The sequence below is a fragment of the Salarias fasciatus genome, chromosome 11, assembly GCF_902148845.1.
Source record: "Salarias fasciatus chromosome 11, fSalaFa1.1, whole genome shotgun sequence".
Taxonomy (NCBI): Eukaryota; Metazoa; Chordata; class Actinopteri; order Blenniiformes; family Blenniidae; genus Salarias; species Salarias fasciatus.
Window position 1 is genome coordinate 8,772,865 of NC_043755.1, and position 21,042 is coordinate 8,793,906.

General features: G+C 41.6%; 4 protein-coding genes across 4 annotated transcripts; 2 read left to right on the plus strand and 2 right to left on the minus strand.

Annotated features, from left to right (window-relative positions):
* The first annotated feature begins 376 nt into the window (after positions 1-376).
* themis2 (thymocyte selection associated family member 2) lies at positions 377-4,892 on the plus strand. The gene is made up of 6 exons (XM_030103226.1): positions 377-506; positions 826-966; positions 1,051-1,476; positions 1,879-3,083; positions 3,280-3,397; positions 3,783-4,892. The coding sequence occupies exons 1-6, from the start codon at positions 404-406 to the stop codon at positions 3,893-3,895; spliced, it is 2,106 nt and encodes a 701-aa protein (XP_029959086.1). The 5' UTR covers positions 377-403; the 3' UTR covers positions 3,896-4,892.
* Positions 4,893-5,920: 1,028 nt separating this feature from the next.
* On the minus strand, positions 5,921-9,843 carry rpa2 (replication protein A2). Its single transcript, XM_030103229.1, has 9 exons — positions 9,707-9,843; positions 9,411-9,505; positions 8,861-8,962; positions 7,963-8,076; positions 7,560-7,634; positions 6,899-7,015; positions 6,660-6,794; positions 6,444-6,538; positions 5,921-6,361 (listed from the first exon to the last, which is right to left on the minus strand). The coding sequence occupies exons 1-9, from the start codon at positions 9,717-9,719 to the stop codon at positions 6,274-6,276; spliced, it is 834 nt and encodes a 277-aa protein (XP_029959089.1). The 5' UTR covers positions 9,720-9,843; the 3' UTR covers positions 5,921-6,273.
* Positions 9,844-13,801: 3,958 nt separating this feature from the next.
* On the plus strand, positions 13,802-16,799 carry smpdl3b (sphingomyelin phosphodiesterase acid like 3B). The gene is made up of 8 exons (XM_030103227.1): positions 13,802-13,862; positions 13,975-14,188; positions 14,387-14,484; positions 14,611-14,754; positions 14,947-15,116; positions 15,387-15,567; positions 15,761-15,894; positions 16,023-16,799. The coding sequence occupies exons 1-8, from the start codon at positions 13,802-13,804 to the stop codon at positions 16,386-16,388; spliced, it is 1,368 nt and encodes a 455-aa protein (XP_029959087.1). The 3' UTR covers positions 16,389-16,799.
* Positions 16,800-16,945: 146 nt separating this feature from the next.
* On the minus strand, positions 16,946-20,621 carry mecr (mitochondrial trans-2-enoyl-CoA reductase). The gene is made up of 10 exons (XM_030103228.1): positions 20,333-20,621; positions 19,343-19,440; positions 19,060-19,191; positions 18,830-18,973; positions 18,577-18,679; positions 18,053-18,155; positions 17,899-17,972; positions 17,758-17,818; positions 17,561-17,633; positions 16,946-17,469 (listed from the first exon to the last, which is right to left on the minus strand). Exons 1-10 carry the CDS (start codon positions 20,521-20,523, stop codon positions 17,306-17,308), a joined length of 1,143 nt encoding a protein of 380 aa, XP_029959088.1. The 5' UTR covers positions 20,524-20,621; the 3' UTR covers positions 16,946-17,305.
* Between the last annotated feature and the right edge of the window lie 421 nt (positions 20,622-21,042).

The following is a 21,042-nucleotide window of genomic DNA, read 5'->3' on the forward strand; positions in this document are numbered from 1 at the left end:
TGAGCATGGGTGCATTTTGTTAAGGGTGAAGTCCCTCACTCCACCCCCAACCCCCAACCCACCACCCCAAATTCTCTCTTCTTCTTCTTTTTCTCTCAAATGAGTTTATTGATTTGTTATTATGATAAAGATCTGTTGGTGAACGATATATAAAAAAAAAAGTGTTAATGTTGTTTAAAAAAAAAAACTGAGTGACATTTTCTGCACGTCACATGTCAGCTAAACATAATGAGTAACGTGCAAGTCTGTCTCTATATGAATTCATACGTTCTGCAAACAGCTTCCGTCACTTCCTCATCTGCCTTTTGCGGTTAGCGGCTGAGAAAGCATAATTCTCTTTGTGCTGCAGTTGTCATGTGCTGCCTGCCTTCACTTCTGGCTGCAGCGCACTGGGGCAGCAGTGATGGCAGGCATGACTGCTCTGCCACTTCAACAATTTATTGCCTCATTGGACCAAACCTGTCTGCCAAAAATCATACAGGTTTGCTCTGGAGTGTATTTCCAAGGTAGGCCTTTTTATTGTTTTATCTGTGAAGTTATATAAGGACAAATATGAAGATTTAATGGGGGATTTGAAGGGATTACGTAAGTCAAAATAAGTTGTTTGTGAATCTGTTTTTTTTTTCTCCACATAATTTTACTTTCACATTTTTACTCCAAATCAAGCGTTTTAGCGAAGTTAGACATGGAGCGTTGGTTACGGTTGACAAGTTACTGCTGCCCATGACTGCGAGGGTACGAGAGTGTGATCTCAAATCAAGTCAAATATAACTGCAATTAATAAGTTCTTCTTTTTTGTTCTTCTTTCATCGCCGTCCATTTAAGGTTCTGTGTATGAGATTTCTGGAAGTGAGGTGAGCTTCTCCACTGGCGATCTATTAAAAGTAACGGCCATCGAGCTTCTTTCAGTTTGCTGTGAAGACATCCAAAACCAAGAAAAATTTGAGCTGCCTATCAATCACACAGGTAGTGCCGAGATACACACAAGATTCCTGGTGGACTGGTGTTGTTGCTTCAATTAATAAATTCAAACGCTTGTTTGCTTCATAGGCCTGTTCAAGGTCTTCCCGGACGAGATGCCGTACAACACGGTGGAGGAGCTGTTGAGTCTGAGGCCCGTCGGTTTGGACTCCTGCCTCCCTTTCACCTTCACCAGCCGCTCTAAGATCACCTTAGGCAATCTGACGCTTGGCGCCGGGAAAGCTCTGACCGTGATCTCCATCGAGCGGCACGAGGGTCAAGAGGATCAGGTGCGGTGCCACGTCGAGGGCCAGCAGGAAGTCTCGGCCGAAGTCTGCATCCCTCTGTCTTCTCGAGGGGAGTTTTACGAGTGTGAGGGAGAAGAGCGCTTCACCCTGCAGGAGATCATGTCCTCGCCCAGTCTGCAGAGCCGAAAGTTTCGCTATGTCAACACCGCCAAGTGTGAACGCACGCTGGTGTTAAGTCCGGTTTACCAAGTCCACGCCATCATGAGCTGTAAGGAAAACACACTTCTATGCTTCTGAGCATCCTTATTTATTCAAGCCATGGTAAATTAAGTCTAGTTGTGAAGACTTCGAGCATGTTCACTTATCTTAATGCCAAAAAAGTGCCTTTTATCGGAGAATTATTCTGCTTTCTTTTGAAAACAGGAACAAGCTTCATATTTGAGAACTCACTTTATATTTACTGTATGTTTGTAAGTTTGGGAACATAAATATAAGAGAGAAAATGTTCTACATACATTTATCAACTACTGACTTATTGATATTTCTATTTCAAATATATAGCAGAAATATGATCTTATATCAAACAGTATGCATCGCTTCTTTAACAAGAACACATGATGGTTTGGAGTATGTTTCACACCTCTGACAAACGGTCCCCCTTTTATTGCAGTGAGGAAGAATGTGCTGAAGTTCCCGTCGAGCTTGGAGGTGGATGTGGTGGATGTGACAGAGCACTGTAAAGACGTGGAATTCGTGAGCCCCCTCAGTCTGACGGAGGTTTTCTCCCAGCCGGACGAGTCTTTCCCCGCGGTGGTGGAGATCCTGGAGACCCCCAGTGCCAGCTCTATGCTCAAGTGCAAGTGGCTGTCTCAACTCGTCAAGTTCCAGCACTTGATTTTGCATCAGAAGGCAACCTTGCCGATGGTTTTACTGTCGACGTTGAGGGGCCGGAAGGTGCAGCAGTACTTCATGGTGTCTCAGCACTACGGTGGGCGATTTCGAAGACGACCGAGGGAGTTCAGCTCGGTGTATGAGCTGTACGCTGCTTCCATCCAGGCTCCAGGTCTGAGGGTCAGCGTGACCAGGAACTGTGAGGAAGTGGAGGAGGAGGGCCTGCCGGCTCTCAGCGTGGGGGAACAGCTGGAGATCGTTCGCTGCGACAGACTAGAACTGCCTTCTGCAGGAAAGGAGAAGCAGTCTGTCGAAGCTCTTTTGTGTCGACGCCTTCAAGATCCAGACGACGGAGATGACGACGACGACGAAGAAGAAGACGATGGTGCAGAAAAAGACCCCGGACAAGAGGAGACAAATGAAGTTCTGCTGCCTCTCTACATGCAGGGCCACTTTGTGGAAGTACTCCGGGATAACAAGAAGTACAAACTCAGGGACTTGGGGAGAGAGTTCTGTTTGCCACTGGATGTTAAAGTGGTGAGCCGTGACGCCGAGCTGGAAGCCGATCCGCTGGTTGGGTTGCCATGTCTGAGAATAGAGGCAGCCATGCTGGAGCCCACCCTCCAGGCCAGCTTCCCAGCCACACCAGAGCACTGCTTCGAGATCCCGGTCCAGTGGCTCTCCATGTCCATGCATTTTACCAAGAAAGCGTTGCCATGGCCACCGGGCGAAGCCCCCCGGTGCCGCGTGGAGAGGGTGACCGAGGTGACAGACACCTTCTTTTATGAATTTTGCAAACAGGGCGACTCAGCGGCGGTTCCCCCGCCTCGCCCACCCAAACAAAAGCTTTCAACCGACAAACAATCCAAGAAGAAGTCATCCAAGGCGGAAAAAGACAAACGGCAAAAGGACAAGAGCGTCTCAGCCAAACAGTGGAGTGATACGACTTTAGATAAAAAGAGACGCCCGGCTCCTCCTCCGCCTGTGAGTACATTCTCCAGTTACCACAGTTAACACAGTTCAGTTGTAACTTCATGAAATACTTTCTGGTGTCAGTCAAGCAATGCTATTTTTAAGCAATCTTAACATGAAGCGAATATAGCAGACAGTTACTTCCTCTTTTTGTGGCGAAAAATAAGGTCTGGCACGCAATTAAACAAACTTCTCTTTTATTGCACAGGCCAACGCAGAAGACGAACCTCCGCCAATCGTATCTCGGAAACACGATGTGGGCAAAGCCGCAGCCGGCAAAGCTCTGCCTAACACTTACGTAAAAATGGAGGAGTCCATGAAAAAAGGTGAGGCTCACTGACACTGATGGTGTTCTCTTGAAAAGGCTCATCTTAACATATACTGTATATATCCCCAACGCTGCCTTGTGCCAGTCACCTAATGTCAGGTAAACAGAAAACATATCAAATTGAATTGGCCTGATTTTGTCTTTTAACATCATATTTATAGTATTAGTAAAAACATGAACACCACTATTAATATATTTTTCTTTTTGTATTTCTTGTTGCTTTATCAGTTATTTCCTTCTACATTTGTATGATATATGTACCAACATATTTCTGCATGAGCGTGCTTTTATGAGTCAAATCAAAATGCAAAATGAAGAATCCTGTGAAGCATCTGAAGAACCTTACTGACGCTTGGACTGCTTCCCTCCTCCTCTCTTTCCAGTGTCGCTGTGTGAGGTGGCAGCAGACGTGGACAGTGACCACGACTACGAACTAGTGGAAGATACTCTGAGTGCGATGATGAGGAGCGCCCCGGACGCAGCCATGTTCTACTAGAAAGCAGGAGATGTCCAAAGAAACGTTGAAGGGACTAAATGCAGAGCAGAATCCAGCCAATGCACACGTGGTCATTCAGTGAAGTGTAAGATGTCGCACTGAAACACGTGTAGCGGTTTTACGTTGAATATCACTGATTTCTTATCAAGAAACAAAGCTACTTATTGAGAGAGCTGTTATTAGTTTCAGAATTAGAATAAAACTCACCTGGGAAAGCGTTTTCAGCTAGGGCAAAGAATTGATGTATTTATCTTAAGAATAGAATAAACATGTGCAGTTTATGAGGAAAACTAATGTAAGCATCATTGTCAGGTTTTGAACTAGCACTCAGTCAATCTAATGAATAATATTCAGCTTTTTTTGGGTGGGGGGGGTAAATAACACATTGCACTGAATGACAGTAAAATGCCCATTTGATCTTTCGTGAAATACAGAGTTGAAATGTTTTCATAGAAATAGTAAAATATGGAGCATTTCAGTCAGTATTGCACCAATTTTCAAGAGATTTGAAAATATATTTTTCATATGGCAGTCTATTTATGCTGATTTTTAAGTCTCGAAGTAAAGAAACATCCTTCAGCAACTATTCAAACTTTAGTGTGTGCCCTCCAGAGTTCATATTTACAGGACAGAAGACATTTAGCCAGATTTAAGGTTATACTATACTTTATTTTAGGATTTTATCCTGATGGTGTCAGAAATAGCAAATTTGGCAAAAGATGTATCTGATGTTGAGATTGTACGTTTATCACCTTTTAACTTTGTAGGAAGTAACTTTTTATTTCCCCCCTGTCTCGTGATTAATTTTTGACTCAAACTGCAACACATTTTAAACTAACTAGTGTTTGAACTACTTTTCTGTAAATTTCAACAGCATTTCGAGGAGCTGTTTTGAGTTTTGTACACAGAATATTTATCTTTTACCACACGGTGCAAAGCTGTAACAGTAATATAAGAGTGTTCATTAAATGGCTAGACTTGAATGTGTCATCTTTACTCAAACATGCTAGTTTGTTAGCTTCTTATAACATCAAAAAAAGTTTGCTTTTCACAGCATTGTTACAACAGTTTTTTTATAAAGTGCATTTTTTTTAAAGGAACAAAGTGGAAACTCTGCAAGTAACTGGCTTCAACTCCTGATTTAGTTTCCATTAAAAGGAGTGAAGTTCCCATATTGTGGGTATTTTGGTCCTCTTTTAGGGCAAAATTACACTAACAGATTAATTTTGCAACTTGAATTTTATACTGGAGCCCCGATATGTTTTTACTCTAAATTTGTTGAACCTTGCTTGAACTGTAAAGATTGCCTCGGTGTTGGCCCAGATTCGTACTTCCTGTTCAACGTCAAATATGACACAAGGTTAAGGTGAATGCAGGTGATTCTCTAAAAGGAAAAGGAGAACATCACTGAGGTTAATGCTGTCAGCGTTTTTTCCAAAACACTGACAACATATTATTGCCAAATGGAATTGATGAGTATTGTTCCACTGCTTGAGCTTTCCACAGAGAGAGACCACTGTCTTGCTCAAGGACACTTTGACATGTGGTGGTGGGGGAAACTGAAACCTTTGAATTAACAGACGGCCTCTGTACCAACTCATCTACTCGTGTTACACTTCAAGCATTTCTAAAAAAAAAAAAAAAAAAAAAAAAATGGTTGACATTTCCTCTAAATAGGAACTCAGTCTGAGGAAGTACTCTAATATTTTGCTTTTCAGGACATATAAGCTGCAACTAAAGTTTAAAAAAAAATCATTTATGCATCATAAATGTTAAACATTATCTAAATTATGTGGAAGAAAATTACTTTTCCAGTGAGTTGTAGTTCATGGAAATGCAACTGCTGTATTAACAGTAACTGAAAGACTGGGATACGAGACAAAGCAGACAGATTTAAGGAAATATTTTGATGACACTGCTTGTTTCATAAGCACCTCTGATCCTACACGTATTTCCTATCATATTATTTCTCTTCAGGAGGATATGTTTCCATAAACTGAGAAAAGATTTGCCAACACTATTTTGTATCATCTTTATTTATTCAAAAGTTACAAATTTATCGTACTTACGCTCTAAATCGTTAAAAATTTACAATGAAGGGTGTGTGTGGAGACAACAAAGTAGAAAGCATGTACGGTGCACAATGCTTCAACACTTCCGTCACTTGTGGATTTTACAGAAGTACTGACAGGATGTGTGAAACAAACCCAACACGCTCTCCAACCAACAACCACAGTGTTTTCCCGGACTTGTGCACCAGTGACAATTCTCAACAGTTTTGTGTGCAAAACGACAGCTTGAAGTTAGAAACGTTTTACGGGTGGGTGCTGTCAGCTGGAATTCACTGAAAACACCGAACAGCTTCCTAGAGGACGTGCCTAATCGTCATTGTCTGTCGATTTGTAGTGATCTTCATCGATGGTGGAAAAGATGTGGCCTTCGTTGCTGAGGAATTCCACCGCTTGCCTGTAGCACAAACGGCGTACTTCAGTGTTTATACTGCAAAAGCGATTTTTAAAAAGTAATAAATGACAGTATTAAATCTCACTTGATAACGGGGACGCTCATGCCGCTGAGTCTCTGCCTCAGGTCGTGGATGCTGATGCCTTGTGGCTCCGGGCAGCCTCTGATCAGACTCAGCACCTTCAGGGGAAAACATACGATCAAAACTCTGGAGTTGCGAGTCCGGTTAAAGCTCACGCTCAGCTGAACTTTGCAGACTCGTCCTGTGAGAAACTCAAACGGCCTTCACACGTCACTCCACCTGATTCTGATTTGCACTCAAGCCGTTATAAGCCATGTCGTTGGCGCCGGTGTAGCCTCCTCCGCCCATCCCTCCCATGGCTGGTCGGGACATGGGAGTCATCATGCCGCCGGTCATTCCTCCCCCGGCACTTGACTGAGAGAGAAACGAGCCGTCAACATCGCCGACATGCAGATTCACAATAACACCCAGAAGAACTTCCTCCTTTTACGTTTCACAGAAACCCTCGGTTTTCTCACCATAGTTTGGGGCTTGCTGAGCATCATGTGTGCTTGAACAACCTCCAGCATGTGGGAGGTGATTTCATTCATGTCCTCAAGGGGCCTGACGCTGAACGCAACAACAGATCTGTGATTCTGAGAAAGATAAACCGGCTGTCAGCCTGCAGAGGAACTACGGTCACTGAAGAACTCCTAAAAAAACATCCACATCCCCCTTCATTACTGGAACACAAATTTCAAGAAGTTAAAAAAAACTGAGGGTCGCGTCACCAAAGTTAATTGCTTTGTCAGTCATTGCTATATCCGCTGTGATTAAATAGTAACAGTTTTGTCTGGTTGAACTGTTCTTAGAGAGATCAGAAGACACCGACTCAGCTCTTCCACTACTATAAAGTCTCTTTATGTTTCAGATCAGGGTTTTCCCCTGCATGGAGCAGCCTGGTGTTGAAGATCACCTGGTAATGCTACATAACAGATGCGCACACAGAGGAGAGAAATGAGTGATAAATGTTTCGATATAAAACAACGTACAATTTCAAGTGTGGATGCTCACATTTGTTGATGTATTTAAGTACAACCTGACAACAATCAGAGCAACTTGCATATTGGTGAACTTGTAAAAGATGAAAAAGAAGAGATCCTCACTGACACATGGAAAAAGCTCAGAAGAAAAGCTCACCTGAAAGGAGCGAAGATTTCCAGAAACTTTGACGTATGTTCCCGGAGGCAGGACGGTGCTGTCCACACTGGGGTCCTGCCAGAGAGAAGAACAAAAACCAACTTCAGAAACACAAAAACATCAGCTGCAAGATCATTATCAGGCTTTGAAATCTAAATTAAAAATCCAAATTATCACTGTGCAAACTGTATAACAATGTATTCACGGCACGCCTATGAAACAAAAACTTTCCAGACATGTTTCTCTCTCTCTCTCTTTTATTGAAGGCTGATCTTCATCAGTAAAACATAAAACCGCCAACAAAGATGCAACCAGTTTAATTGGAAATCTTCAATAAACAGCTTGTTGTTTATTTCACAAAAGGGAAGTCAGCTTGTAGACGGGTGACCTGGCCCTCACTGACCTCTGTGTCCACCCACTGCTTCACATCCATGGGCGCCGCCGTCATGTCGTCCACCTTGTACTGGATGTTGGTCATGGACTTGTCGGTGCTTCTGATGACGCCCACGATGGTGATCTACGACACGAAGGGCGGACAGGTGAATGACTACACACCGCTTATAAACCTTCAACAAACTATAAAAGACATCATCCCAAAGAAACAATGTTGTTCGTGACATCGAAGTTCTTCATTTCACCACTGAAAAGTTCATCTGCACAGGAAGTAGAAAACTGCTTCCCTTCCAGAACAATTCTAATTATTTAAGTTTTTTTTTTCATTAATAAAGTAAACTATTAAGAGGAACACAGATTTAATCCTCACTGCCCAATGTTGACAGAACACCCAGACTAGTGGGATATATGAAAAAACTGATTAATGATTTAATGGAAACACTGAACATAACTGTTTTTTTCTCTTCTTAAAATCAGGGTTGTCCTGAATGCAGATCAATATTGTTACAACATTACTCCAAATTTATTAAGTTTTTTGGAACCTTTCTGCAGGCTGTAAAGAACAGGAAGGAGGTTTGTGTTGCAGATGTCTGAAGTCAACAGTTTGATTTGAATAAAATTAACACAATTTGCCCAAAAACATAACATTAGGATATTTTTTAATCAAAACATAAAAAACTACAAAACCATGAGGTCTTTACTTTCCTATATTTGACTCACTGAATAATCAACTACACATTTGAGAAATATTTATCACGTGCAATTTCCCTCAAAAAATAGCAATCCTCCAATCCTTAGTTTTAGACATCAACTCCTACATATTTGCTGCTCAAGAAGGAAACGTTTCACACAATGTAATTCGACTGGCACTGGTGCAGTTACATATTTACAACAGCAACTCCAGGTACCTGGGCGACCTCCACATCTCCGACTTTAAAGGCCTCATCAGCTTGTGAGGCCATCATCAACTGAGAGACCGTGCAGGGGACGATCTGCGAGCTGCGAGTCCGCTGCGAAAATAAACAAACCACAAGCACAAAAGAATACATCAGGTGGTTGTTAGTGAAACCAACACTTCACAGGTCATGGGGGGACTTTGTTAGCTCAGTTTCATCATTCATTGATGCAACATTGCTACAGATGTCAAAGCAAAATTTATAATTTACAAAAAAAGAACGTAGCATTTTTAAAAGCAAAAAATGTAAAAACTGAATTTCAAATGTGTTTTTAAAACCACACAAGTAAGACAGGAGGAATGTCCTTTCAACTCCATTTCTAATAAACATGATGAAAAAACTAAAAGAGCAGGAGAGGCATCAGTATGAAGGCAGCGCAGCTCATTATTTTGATAAGCACAGGTTTAGGTCCAAGTGTCAAATATTGATCATTACAAGAAAATTGAACAGTCAAACCAGCAGAGGTTTGTACACATCCACAGGTGGAGACTCCATTACTCACCCCTTTCTTCTCTCCTCCCTGAGACATGGAAGGTGAAGCAAAGCCTCCAGGGGACTGAGTGTAACCTCCGACCGAGCTGGACTCATTGTAGCCTCCTGAAACAGTAAACGAGATGACACCAGGAGCATTTTATTCGCCACACTGCAAAGATTACACAATTTTTCTTTTTACTTCATTACGTCCGAAGCAAAGCAACCAAGAAGCAGGCCTGTGGTTGACAAGCTAATATCGACCACACCATGTCAACACGCCTGCAGGACGTTTTACAAACATAACCGCGTGGAGATGAAACTCACCCTGATTCCACATGTTGGGTCTTTTATTTTCTATTTGATAAAGTAAAAAGTAAGAAGTAAAACCTGTCTTGTTTGGAGAAGCCTAAAGTACCCCGCGCGCACTTCTTTATCTTATTATCCCGCGCCACAAACTCAACCTACAGCGCATGCGCAATGCGCAACTCCCGCGATTCTAACAATGACGTCATATTAGTGTTTTGTGCCCTCAGTTTTGCTTGCCAGTCTTTCTTTTATACGGCATTGTTTCATTAAAGAGTATAACAAAAACAGGTGCTGCTACAACTTATATTCCAACATGTCTTATCGCAAATTCCGGTGTATTTGTTTTCCCGTGAGGTAACTGACACGCCAGTGAAAAGTCTCCCTGGAAGAAAAAACTCGGGGCAAAACGTTTCTACATAAAGCTCACTTCCGTCACTACAGGAAATGACAAGACGCGCGTTGGAGCAGGACTGTCAACACAAGGCTCGTGGGCCAAAACCGGCACGCAAGAGGCTTCTATTTCGCCCGCAAAATAATCAAGCAGATTTTAAAAACGTAAAAGAAAGAAAGAGAGAGAGAGAGAGAGAGAGAGAGAGAGAGAGAGAGAGAGAGAGAGAGAGAGCACCCTGATAGAAAAACAAACAAGTAAAAAGAAAAGCAAACTATTCCTTGCTTCTTAGACTTCAAAAAAGCATTTGATTCAATTTGGCACCAGGGTCTGCTGTACAAATTACTACAAAGTGGAATAGGAGGGAAAACTTATGACATTATAAAGTCCATGTACACACACAACAAGTGTCCCATCAAGATCGGCAACACACACACAGACTTCTTCCCTCAGAGAAGGGGGGTCAGACAGGGATGCAGTCTGAGCCCAACCCTCTTTAACATCTACATCAATGAACTGGCAGAAGCTCTGGAACAGTCTGCAGCACTGGGCATCGCCCTGGCAGACACAGAGGTCAAATGCCTGCTGTTTGCCGATGAGCTGGTGCTGCTGTCACCAACCAGAGAAGGGTTACAACAACATCTTGATCTTCTGCACAAGTTCTCCCAGACATGGGCCCTGACAGTAAACCAGTCCAAAACAAAAATAATGATATTCCAAAAAGGACCCAGGTCACTGCACTCCAAACACACATTTCTCCTAGACAAAAAGGTCCTAGAACACACTAAAAACTACACATACCTTGGTCTAAACATCAGTTACACCGGAAATTTAAACAAAGCTGTGAACGATCTGAGGGACAAGGCGAGAAGAGCTTTCTATGCCATCAAAAAGAACATCCAATCAGACATCCCAATTCCAATCTGGCTCAAAATTCTGAATTCGGTTATGAAACCAATTTCTCTTTATGGTTGTAAAATCTGGGGTCCAATTGCCAACCGAGATTATACAAAATGGGACAAACACCAAATTGAGACTCTGCATGCAGAACTCTGCAAATCTATTCTTCGCGTTCAACACAAAACACCAAACAATGCATGCAGAGCAGAATTAGGACAATACCCTCTAATTATTAAAATCCAGAAGAGAGCTCTTAAGTTCTATGAGCACCTTTAGCAGAGTGAGCCCAGCACTCTCACCCACAGACGGGTTGGAAACACACGCCCCCTCAGCCAGCTAGTTCTAGGACTCTGCCCACAAACACAAGCAGAGCCACCAAACAGACAGCCAATCAGAGCCAACCAAATTATAAAGAAACAGAGAGAGAAATACCTGAACTGCTGGAAAGAATCCATTAATCACCAGAGCAAACTGGAAACATATTCAGCCCTAAACAGAAAATACATGGTGGCAGAATACCTGAGCACTGAGACCGACCCACAGCTCAGGAGATCCTTGACCAGGTACAGGCTCAGCGAGCACAACCTGGCCATCGAGAGAGGCCGACACAGACAGACCTGGACCCCCCGAGAAGACAGACTGTGCCCCCCCTGCACACAGGGTCAGCTGGAGAACGAGCTGCACTTCCTGACTGCCTACCCCCTGTACCAGGACCTCAGGGACAACTACTTCCTCCTCTTCACAAACACACACACTGACTCTCAGAGCAGGCCTGACATGCTCAAACTGCCATGCCTGCTCGGGGAAGTACAGCAGTGTGCAAACACGGCAGCCAGGTTTGTGCACGGCTGCGACAGGAGACGGACTGAAAAACTGAAACCTCCATGAACCCGAGGAGGAGGACAGACCGGGACCAGGACCAGAAACGAGACCATCTCATCCTGTGAATGAGGCTGTGTCCCAGCTCATGGAACTGCTCCTGCATTTGTATATAAAAATAATAACACTGTGAACACTTCACAGCCATATTGCACACTGGTACTTTCAGCATGTATAAAGAACAAAAGAGACAATATATTCTTATTCTTTTAATTTTTATTCTTATTTTATAGTATTTGCACAGACTTGCACTGTTTTCACTTCACTGACGTATGTTAAACTGTTTATATTGTGTGCTTTTTCTATGTAATGCTTTGGCAATGTGAATGTGTTTTTGTCTTGCAAATAAAGCCTCTTTGAATTGAATTGAATTGAGAGAGAGAGAGAGAGAGAGAGAGAGCGAGAGCGAGAGAGAGAGACCTGGACTGTGCTTTACATTAGCACTTTGGGTGATCTATTCATTTATTTATTACCAAATCCTTACCAAATCGTCACTGGACGGAGAATGAAAATGAAAAGGAAGAAGACAAAGTAAAACTCATAATGCAATACTAATAGAAAAAAAAAAAACAACTGCATTAAAAAAATGGAGCAAATTAAAAAAATAAAGTAGATCAGAAAAAGGATGACATCAACTGGGCATTTGTAAAATAAGGGGGTTGCAGTGATTTCATTTGTATTGCTTACTAGCTTCAAAGAGTTGAAATCCAAAAGGGGGTGACTGAATATTGAGGGTAGTTTTGTTAGTAATGCAACTGTTTTATCCAATTTCTCATTCAGGGGGGCTGCATGTTATAATAGTAATAATATGCTGTTGTTTTTTTTTTAAGTAAATAAGTGAATGAGTTTTATTCTAATAGCACCTTTCACAGGTATACAACAACAAGTGCTTTGCAGTGACGACAATAAAACACAAAGCACAATAGTAAAAGATGAGTTAAAGTCATCAAGCAAGCAATATTGTAAGAAAATGATGTTCAAGTTTAGTATGGAATTTTCTGGCTGAACGTTCAAAGATTAGGAATTGATTAAAGCTGATTTAAGACACGGGTCGAAACCGGGGATGGTCACAGAGAGCTAACACAGGGTTAAATGATTTGTTAACAGAATGAACAATTTGAATCAATTTTGGTATATTTGGCTATTACTCATGTTATTTATTAATTCATTAAAACTTATGTTATAATTATAACAAAAAATAGATGAATATAACTAAAAATGCCTTTGGAAAAAACATAACTGCTCAGAAGCAACTGTATTGATATTTTTTCTACGAATAAACAAAATGATCATATTTATTGAAACATACTAGTTTGTCATGGGCAACTGACTTGCATTGAAATTATAATACTGAAAATGTTCAGAATTCTATTCACGTAAAGGTGATAAGTGTGATCAATTCAATCAATCAATCAATTTATTTTTGTATAGCCCAGTATCACAACAACAGTTGCCTCAGAGGGCTTCAAGATGTTACATTTGATAAGTTATACTATTGTGTGGACTCAGAAAGTGAAAGGATCTGCCACGGGAAGCAGCTGTAGAGTAATGCGATTCATTTTATCTTTGGCCCACATTAAAAATAAATGTACACGATCAGGGGACACAGATTAGTGCGTGGGTTGCTTTTTATGGCTCGCTCGACTGAAGTCTATAAATATATTATCTATTGCCTCTATTATCGTAATCTACCACTTTCTATATTTTTTTGTGGCTAGCAGGGTTACATTTGCAATTCCGGAAAGTAAACATTGTCGTTAGGACTTATGTTGTTGTCACTATGTTATTCCATGCAGTGTCAGAGTTTGTTTTAACTACTCCAAGAGAGTCAAACGGTAGAGGGTGAAGAGTTTATCTTATCTGCGCTGCGGCTTTATAACCCAGCCTTACCTTTAAAACGCTGCCTTGACTCACGCCGATCGTTTGCTTTCTTCTGAGAGTTCATCATGTCCCCTGTTAAACTGCTCTTTTCTTGTCTTCTTTTCAAAGAAGCTCTCGCTCTGTCAGGTAAGCAAAACTTCAAATTTTATTTATTTTTTTTTTCACCGCGTCTCTTTAGAAAAGTCAGCGCATGCACTAAAAACTTGACTGTGCGTAATTACGCATCACTTTTCCACAGGAAGCTTTTGGCACATCACTGATCTGCACTGGGATCCAACATACAAGCTAAGCGATGATCCCGAGCTGGTGTGCGCGTCCAGCGGCGGCCGACCGGCGAGCGGTGCTGGGCAATTTGGAGACTATGTTTGTGACTCGCCGTGGAACCTCATCAACTCTTCTGTCTATGCGATGAAGATGATTCTACCGGACCCGGACTTCATCGTATGGACAGGGTATGTAGGAAAACCTTACAGGAAAATGTGTCATAATTAAGTATTTTATAAGACGACATGCAGGAGTGGCACATGTTGTCTTCCCTGATTGACTTTCTCACACTTCTGTAGTGCCCATCTAGAACTGAAAGGAACTTAAAGGCATCACTTCCTACCTGACAGTGAATCCTAACAGCAGTCTCACGTTTTACTTTACAGGGATGACACACCACATGTACCCAATGAGGATTTGGGAGAAGAAGCTGTGGTTAACATCATTGGGAACCTGACACAACTTATAAAAGAGGTGTTTCCAAGTATGTGTGAAATCGATTGGTATCTTCACTCTATATGTGGATGAGAAAATCTGAAATGACTGCCTTCAATAATGTCTTAGCATTTCGTGTTTCCTATTAGTGAAGCATAGTTTTCTCTTTTTTTAGACACTAAGGTGTACTCTGCACTGGGTAATCATGACTACCATCCTAAGAGTCAGCTTCCAGCTGGCAATAACAAAATATATGACCAATTAGCAGATATGTGGCAAGATTGGCTGGAACCAACGTCCAAGGAAACATTCAGAAAAGGTGAACAACATTCTGATTCTGACTGACTCAAATTCTTAAACACAATCATCATATGTATATATATATATATATATATATATATATATATATATATATATATATATATATATATATATATATATATATATATATATACATACATATATTTAAGAATATATATATATATAAAAGAATGATACTTTTTTTTCACAGGTGCATTTTACACAGAGAAACTGCTGAGCCGAACAGGTTTTAGAATGCTGGTTCTGAACACTAACCTCTACTATGACCAAAACGCGCTCACCCAAAACATGGAAGACCCCGCTGACCAGTTCCGCTGGACAGATCAGGTTCTTACAGAGGCGGCCAACAACAACGAGAAGGTAAAGGAATATATCTGTGAATGTTTTCCTATATCAGTTGCTTTCTTCTGTTAACCTCATCCATGTATATGAACAGTTAATAATTGACATATCCGTCAAAGCTACAAGAGTAAAAAGGTCACGTTCCAGATATGAGTCTTTTTTAACAGGGGGAAAACATTGCAAAATAACATTCTGACATAAACAATGTTCCTTAGATCCAGAACAATTCATGCTCAGAAAGTCGATTCAGGTAATGAAGGTATTTTGTTTCTGTCTTGGTTTGTTCAGGTGTACATCATTGGCCATGTTCCTCCAGGTTTCTTCGAGAAGAAAAGAAGCAAACCATGGTTCATGCCAAAATTCAACCAGTATTATTTGGACTTAATTAAGAAGCATCATTCTGTTATAAGAGGGCAGTTTTTCGGCCATCATCACACGGACAGCTTCAGGATGTTCTACGATGGGGCGGGTAAGTCACACTAGGACCGAGAAAGAGTGCTAATCACAATACCACTAATATTACAGCTTCACATACTTCATCCTTGTTTTCCAACAGGTTTCTGATTGGTTTTCAGAATTCTGAATGTGATTCTTACCTTGTGTCCTGTTTCTAACTTCAGCTTATTCCAAAACATAATTTAGAGACGACTCTTTTCCCACAGGCTCACCTATCAGTACGATGTTCCTGAGCCCGGGCGTCACACCCTGGAAAACTACACTTCCAGGAGTCGTGGATGGAGCCAACAACCCTGGAATTCGTGTCTTTGAATATGACACTGAAACACTCCTGGTCAAAGTGAGTCATCTGTAGTTTATATGATTTCCATTCAAATACAATAACAACTGGGTTAATAAACTGACAACAATCTTTGTTAGACAAATTGATGTGCAGCGTCTGGTCTTTCTGCTTTTGGATCCACACAGGACGTGGTGACCTACTACCTGGACCTCGCTCACGCGAACGCCGTCACGGGGCGCTGGGAGAAAGAGTACCGCCTCACAGAGACTTTCAGGGTACCGGACGCGTCTCCGGCCTCCATGCACCAGGCTCTGGAGCGGATAGCCAGCGATCGCTGCTTCCTACAGAAGTACTACGACTTCAATTCCGTCAACTACGACCTGACAACGTGTGACAGTGACTGCCGTATTGACCACGTGTGCGCAGCAAGGGAGGTAGACTTTGACAGATATGAAGACTGTCTGGTAAAAGAAGGCGCGACCTCTGTCTATAGTGGGATACTGCCTGTCGTTTCTGTGGCTGTGAGTCTGCTGATGGCCCGTGGGCAATAAGTAGCACTGTCACATATTAAATCTTTAAACTTTGAGCAAAGTGAAAGTCATTCGAGGGAAATAGAACCGACCAACATTTTTTTTTTTGTTTTTTAGAGGGCATTAAGGACTTTGAGGGCTTGAGGGCATTGTGGAGGAGAAAGAAACTTGACTGTAATTTAAGAAATATATTTTTATTTAAAAGTGGACGACAGTGTTTGTGCTTTTATGTTGTGAGGTGTGTGATGAAATTAACATATGAAGTAATGACTTTTATGTAATTTACAAGAAATGTTTTGCTTCAACAATCATTTACGTGACCATAGACCTTGGTTTATTGGCACTGGTTGAACTCGACATTCCCAGGAAGTAGTGGAACATCTCGGTATGATTGTATCTCTCAGAATGCTAAAATGATAAGAACTTCAAAGTTGTGGATGAAATCCAGACGTCCAGTTTAGTAAAACATTTTTAGATTTTCATTTGCTCTAATTTGTGTATATATCTCGTGCATAATTCAGAACTCAGTTCTAATTGTATGAATGTTTATCTGTATTTCCATGACAATAAATGCATTTATCAGATATAATTGCACTAATGTGTGTTAATGTCCCCATCAAGCAAAGACATTTACTGCTCAAAGTGACAGAAAAAAATTACATAATATCACATTTTTACGATAACCGCAGTAATCTCATATCAGTATGAAAAGATTTAATGAGGCTTTGATTGCTGCCAGTAAATCCAAACACTCATAACTGTAAGTGGTTTTGCACACGATGACAGATATTGGACTCTGAGCCTGATGAGGAAACGTTTATTGAGAAGGAGCAGTTTAATTTGTTGACACATCAATATTCGTGTGCACACGCTCAGACTGAACTTGACAGACTGACAGCTTGAAGACTGTGTAATACTTCTACATTAGACAGACCTTCTCACAAAACCAGGATCTGCTTCCTGGAAGTGAAAGGCTGCACGGCTGCATCCAGAGCTTTGTGACAGTCCTGCAGACTCAGCTCAGTGCAGGGGGGAGCGGTCAGTTTCCCCTGCTGAACGAGGGAGCAGAGTTCATCCAGCATGGCTCTGAACTCCTTCCCATCTAAGAAAAAGAGTTTGTCATCAGATCATTTGGGATGTTTTAAATCTTTAGGATTTTATCTTAAACATCAGGGACTACCGTGCCAACTCACCGTGACACTGATCTCTCTTCCATTGTGTAACCCAAAATCCTCGAATCTTCACATCCTTGAAAATAAGAGCGCTCTGGAGAGAGAAAGACCACAAAGTGTACAGTTAAATAAAAACTATTAAACATTTATTAGCTTTGTTGCAAGAATGGAAGCTGCTTCATTTTGTAATATGCGAAAGAAGTGTATGTTAATCTTACCACAGGAACAGTAACTGGCTGTTTGGACATGCCGCCATAGGTCACCATACATCCTCCAATCCTGAAATGAATAAGAATGACAAGGATGTATCTTTGTTTTCAATCACTGTTATATTAGAAGAGATTTGTCTCTATTCTCACTTCAGATGTCGGAGCAGTTCTGTTGCACTTTTGCCTCCAACTCCATTTAATGCCAGTTTGGGCTTTGGACAGGTCTGAGGAGCATTAATATGAGAAAACGTGTCAATTTATCTGAATTCAACCATATCTGTAAAGTTGTGTATAAACCACAGACCTTGAACAGTTCCTTAATCTCAGGTCGCCTGAGAGCTTCCTCCTTGATCACATGGCTGGCTCCGATGGCCTTCAGCCTCTCACTGAGCTCTCTGAACTCCGGCCTTATAAAGAGAGAGAAAAAAACAACAACAGAGAAGTGCACACAGCTCTAATTTAGACGATGGGAACTTCCGTGTGCCGACATAGTGTTACACTTCAGACGCTCAGATATGGACTGACAGCATGCAAAAAAAGCTCCATTATACAGTTTCAGTCTTGTCTTCTTTAGTATAGAGAAGTTGTTCATGCACCATGCACTGTTACGACCGTGTCTTTATTTTCACACATATATTGTAACTTGATTTATTGACCTAAAACATAATTTTGAAGAGATGTTAAATATAGATGCCCTGGAATATAAAAGGAAAAGTGAAAAGTTTGTAAATCTTTTTGCAAACACTATATATATTCCAAAGAAAGGAGCTCAAGTTTAAACCGAAAAGACTGTGTCAATTACAAGTGAGACAAACACATCGAGGGCACCTGTCTCGGACAACGTTGATGGTTTTTATTCCTCTTGCAGCAGCGATCTGAATGACTGCGTGTCCGACAGCACTGTTGGCTGCATTCTGAATCACTGAATCACCTGGAAGAGGAACAGATGGGGAGAAGCTTGCATTTAAATGCTAAGATTACAACACAGCATGCCATACTTTCAGTGTTTACCATTAATAATCCAAGCCTTTTGAGTTTAATGAATGTGAGCATTGCCGGCCAAACTAATGGAAATGGTTACCTGGCTGGAGATCTTCAAAGTCGGAGAGCATCCTGAAGGCCGTGCAGGGATTCACTCCCAGTGTGGCAGCAGACAGCAGAGGGATATTATTTGGCAGTGAGATAACATCTTTTTCAGCAAGCACAGCTTCTGTTCTCCACATTCCTGCTCAGAAAAAGGTACGAAAATCTGAAGTTTGCATGCAGTGATCTGTAGAGTCACTCGTCATGTTCATTTAAGGATGAATTTACCTAAACCAGCATCTTTGGGAATGACCCAGTCTCCTGCTTTGAGAGACTTTACCTGGCTGCCTACCTCCAGGACCTGAGCCACTCCTTCATTGCCACCGACAGCTGGGAGGTCAGGCAGGATAGCATAAGTTCCTGAAAAAAGACACACAGCTCATTCATATACTGATCAGCATTCATTGGCTGAAAAAATACATAGGTAAGGAAATAGTACAACTTTCTTTCCTGGGGTTAAATATTTGTCCTGATTTGATCCAAATGGATTGGTCTGTGCAGGAAGACATACCTTGAATCATGTTTATGTCAGATGGGTTGATAGGGGCTGCCAGCACTTTGACAAGGACATCATTTGCACCTACAGGGGGTAGATCAACATTTTCCAACCTGTAAACAGAAAAAAAACAGAGTAGTTTCAAGCATAACCAATAATTCAATCAATTATTTAGTTTAACTTACAAATGTTTGGATTGCTGGGTTTTAAACAGTTACTCTAAAATCCTGGCATATGAAAAATGATCATGAACATATTTTGATGAGCACTGTGCTGCAGTGGTTAGCACTCTCACCTCACAGCAAAAATATACCCAGTTTTTATCCAGTCTTGAAGGGCCTTTCACTGTCTTTTGAATGTTTTCCCTGTCCAGGCACAGCAGTTTGTCCCACAGTACAAAAAACATGCATTTGATGCTTTGTGGAGAGCCTAAAGTTTCTGAAACAAATTCTGAAGAAATGTCATCATACATGCACTAAACAATACAGGTTTATCATATTTATTTTAAGCATGTACGGCAGAAAACAGTCTATGACTACAGCTGCTGTTGAGGATAACCTGAGAAATGCAGGACACAGACTAAAAAGAAGCGCATTTTGGGTTTTGATCCTTCAATGACAAAAAACTGCATTGTTACGGCTTTTTTTTTTTACACTGTGATTTATATGATGTGTATTTCAACTTTAAGTACACTGTCACCATGGCTCATGGCACAAACAAACAGACTGGACGCCAGACAGGCTGCGGTTGGACTTTGCTTCAGTTTCCGGGGAATACTGAGTCCCAAATAGCCTGAACGTGCAGCAGGGCGAGAAGAGGGACGAAACACCTGCTGATACGCAACAATGCGTCGTTCATTCAAAAGAACGCTGAACATTATTTGACAATTTTTTTTTTCGCGGAAAGAGGAAAAGCGTCATGATTGCGTGACAATGCCGACATGGTTTGATGGTGGAGACGGAGCGTGGCGCGTGTTAAATGCTTATTTGAGACGAGTGTGCTTACTGGATGACTCTGGACGGCTCTCCGTGGGTTCTGTACACCAGCGCCCTGCATGTCTGTGAGCGTCCGGCTGAATGACTGAAGGGGGAAACGTTCGCGTCTCTGCGGCTTGGACGCTTAAAAAGCGCGGCGGCGACGCTTCTTCTGTACACTTTCGAGCTCCTTAAACAAACTGCCTGAAACGGCGACCACATCACGTCTCAAAGAGAGGACTTAACAAAATAACAATAATAAAAAAAATACACCTTGATAACACCAGTGATACCAGGCGGTGAGTTTAACCGAGCGCCGCCATGTTGGATTTGTAGCGTCAGGTTGTGTCATTGAAAATATAAACAGTGAACAGCGCCCCTGGTGGCCGAAGGCGGTACTGCACAGAGACAATTTATAGGGCTCAGTTCGAGGTTCCTCCAGCACACTCCCGGGGTGAGAGCTCTCTTTTCCCAATATAATTTTATTTCCTTCAAATTTTCTTGAAGGTATCATAACAAAATAACACAAGTAAATAGCATTGATCATGAGATTGAAACTCGCCATTTGGGGCTGGATTTGTTGAAACTAATGGAGGACAGATTAAAAGGTTGAGTGCAGCCTGCACAGTGGAGCAGTGGGTCCTCTCACCTCTCTGTGCTGTTTTCTCCCACAATTCAAAAACATGCATCTTCGATTAATTGGTGAACCTAAACTGCCCCAAGGTGCAAATGTGAGTGTGT

What these genes read in the sequence shown, in the direction of transcription:
- themis2 (XM_030103226.1), top strand. Translation starts at nt 404, where the DNA reads ATGGCAGGCATGACTGCTCTGCCACTTCAACAATTTATTGCCTCATTG. An exon ending in AGTCCACGCCATCATGAGCT is followed by an intron (nt 1,477 to 1,878) that starts GTAAGGAAAACA and finishes CTTTTATTGCAG; the next exon opens with TGAGGAAGAATGTGCTGAAG. An exon ending in GGAGGAGTCCATGAAAAAAG is followed by an intron (nt 3,398 to 3,782) that starts GTGAGGCTCACT and finishes CTCTCTTTCCAG; the next exon opens with TGTCGCTGTGTGAGGTGGCA.
- rpa2 (XM_030103229.1), bottom strand. An exon ending in AGGGAGGAGAGAAGAAAGGG is followed by an intron (nt 8,963 to 9,410) that starts GTGAGTAATGGA and finishes TTATTTTCGCAG; the next exon opens with CGGACTCGCAGCTCGCAGAT. An exon ending in TCAGCAAGCCCCAAACTATG is followed by an intron (nt 6,795 to 6,898) that starts GTGAGAAAACCG and finishes TTTCTCTCTCAG; the next exon opens with TCAAGTGCCGGGGGAGGAAT.
- smpdl3b (XM_030103227.1), top strand. Translation starts at nt 13,802, where the DNA reads ATGTCCCCTGTTAAACTGCTCTTTTCTTGTCTTCTTTTCAAAGAAGCT. An exon ending in AGAAGCTCTCGCTCTGTCAG is followed by an intron (nt 13,863 to 13,974) that starts GTAAGCAAAACT and finishes ACTTTTCCACAG; the next exon opens with GAAGCTTTTGGCACATCACT. An exon ending in GACTTCATCGTATGGACAGG is followed by an intron (nt 14,189 to 14,386) that starts GTATGTAGGAAA and finishes TTTACTTTACAG; the next exon opens with GGATGACACACCACATGTAC.
- mecr (XM_030103228.1), bottom strand. Translation starts at nt 20,523, where the DNA reads ATGTGGTCGCCGTTTCAGGCAGTTTGTTTAAGGAGCTCGAAAGTGTAC. An exon ending in ATCAACGTTGTCCGAGACAG is followed by an intron (nt 18,156 to 18,576) that starts GTGCCCTCGATG and finishes TCTCTTTATAAG; the next exon opens with GCCGGAGTTCAGAGAGCTCA. An exon ending in AGATTAAGGAACTGTTCAAG is followed by an intron (nt 17,973 to 18,052) that starts GTCTGTGGTTTA and finishes AATGCTCCTCAG; the next exon opens with ACCTGTCCAAAGCCCAAACT.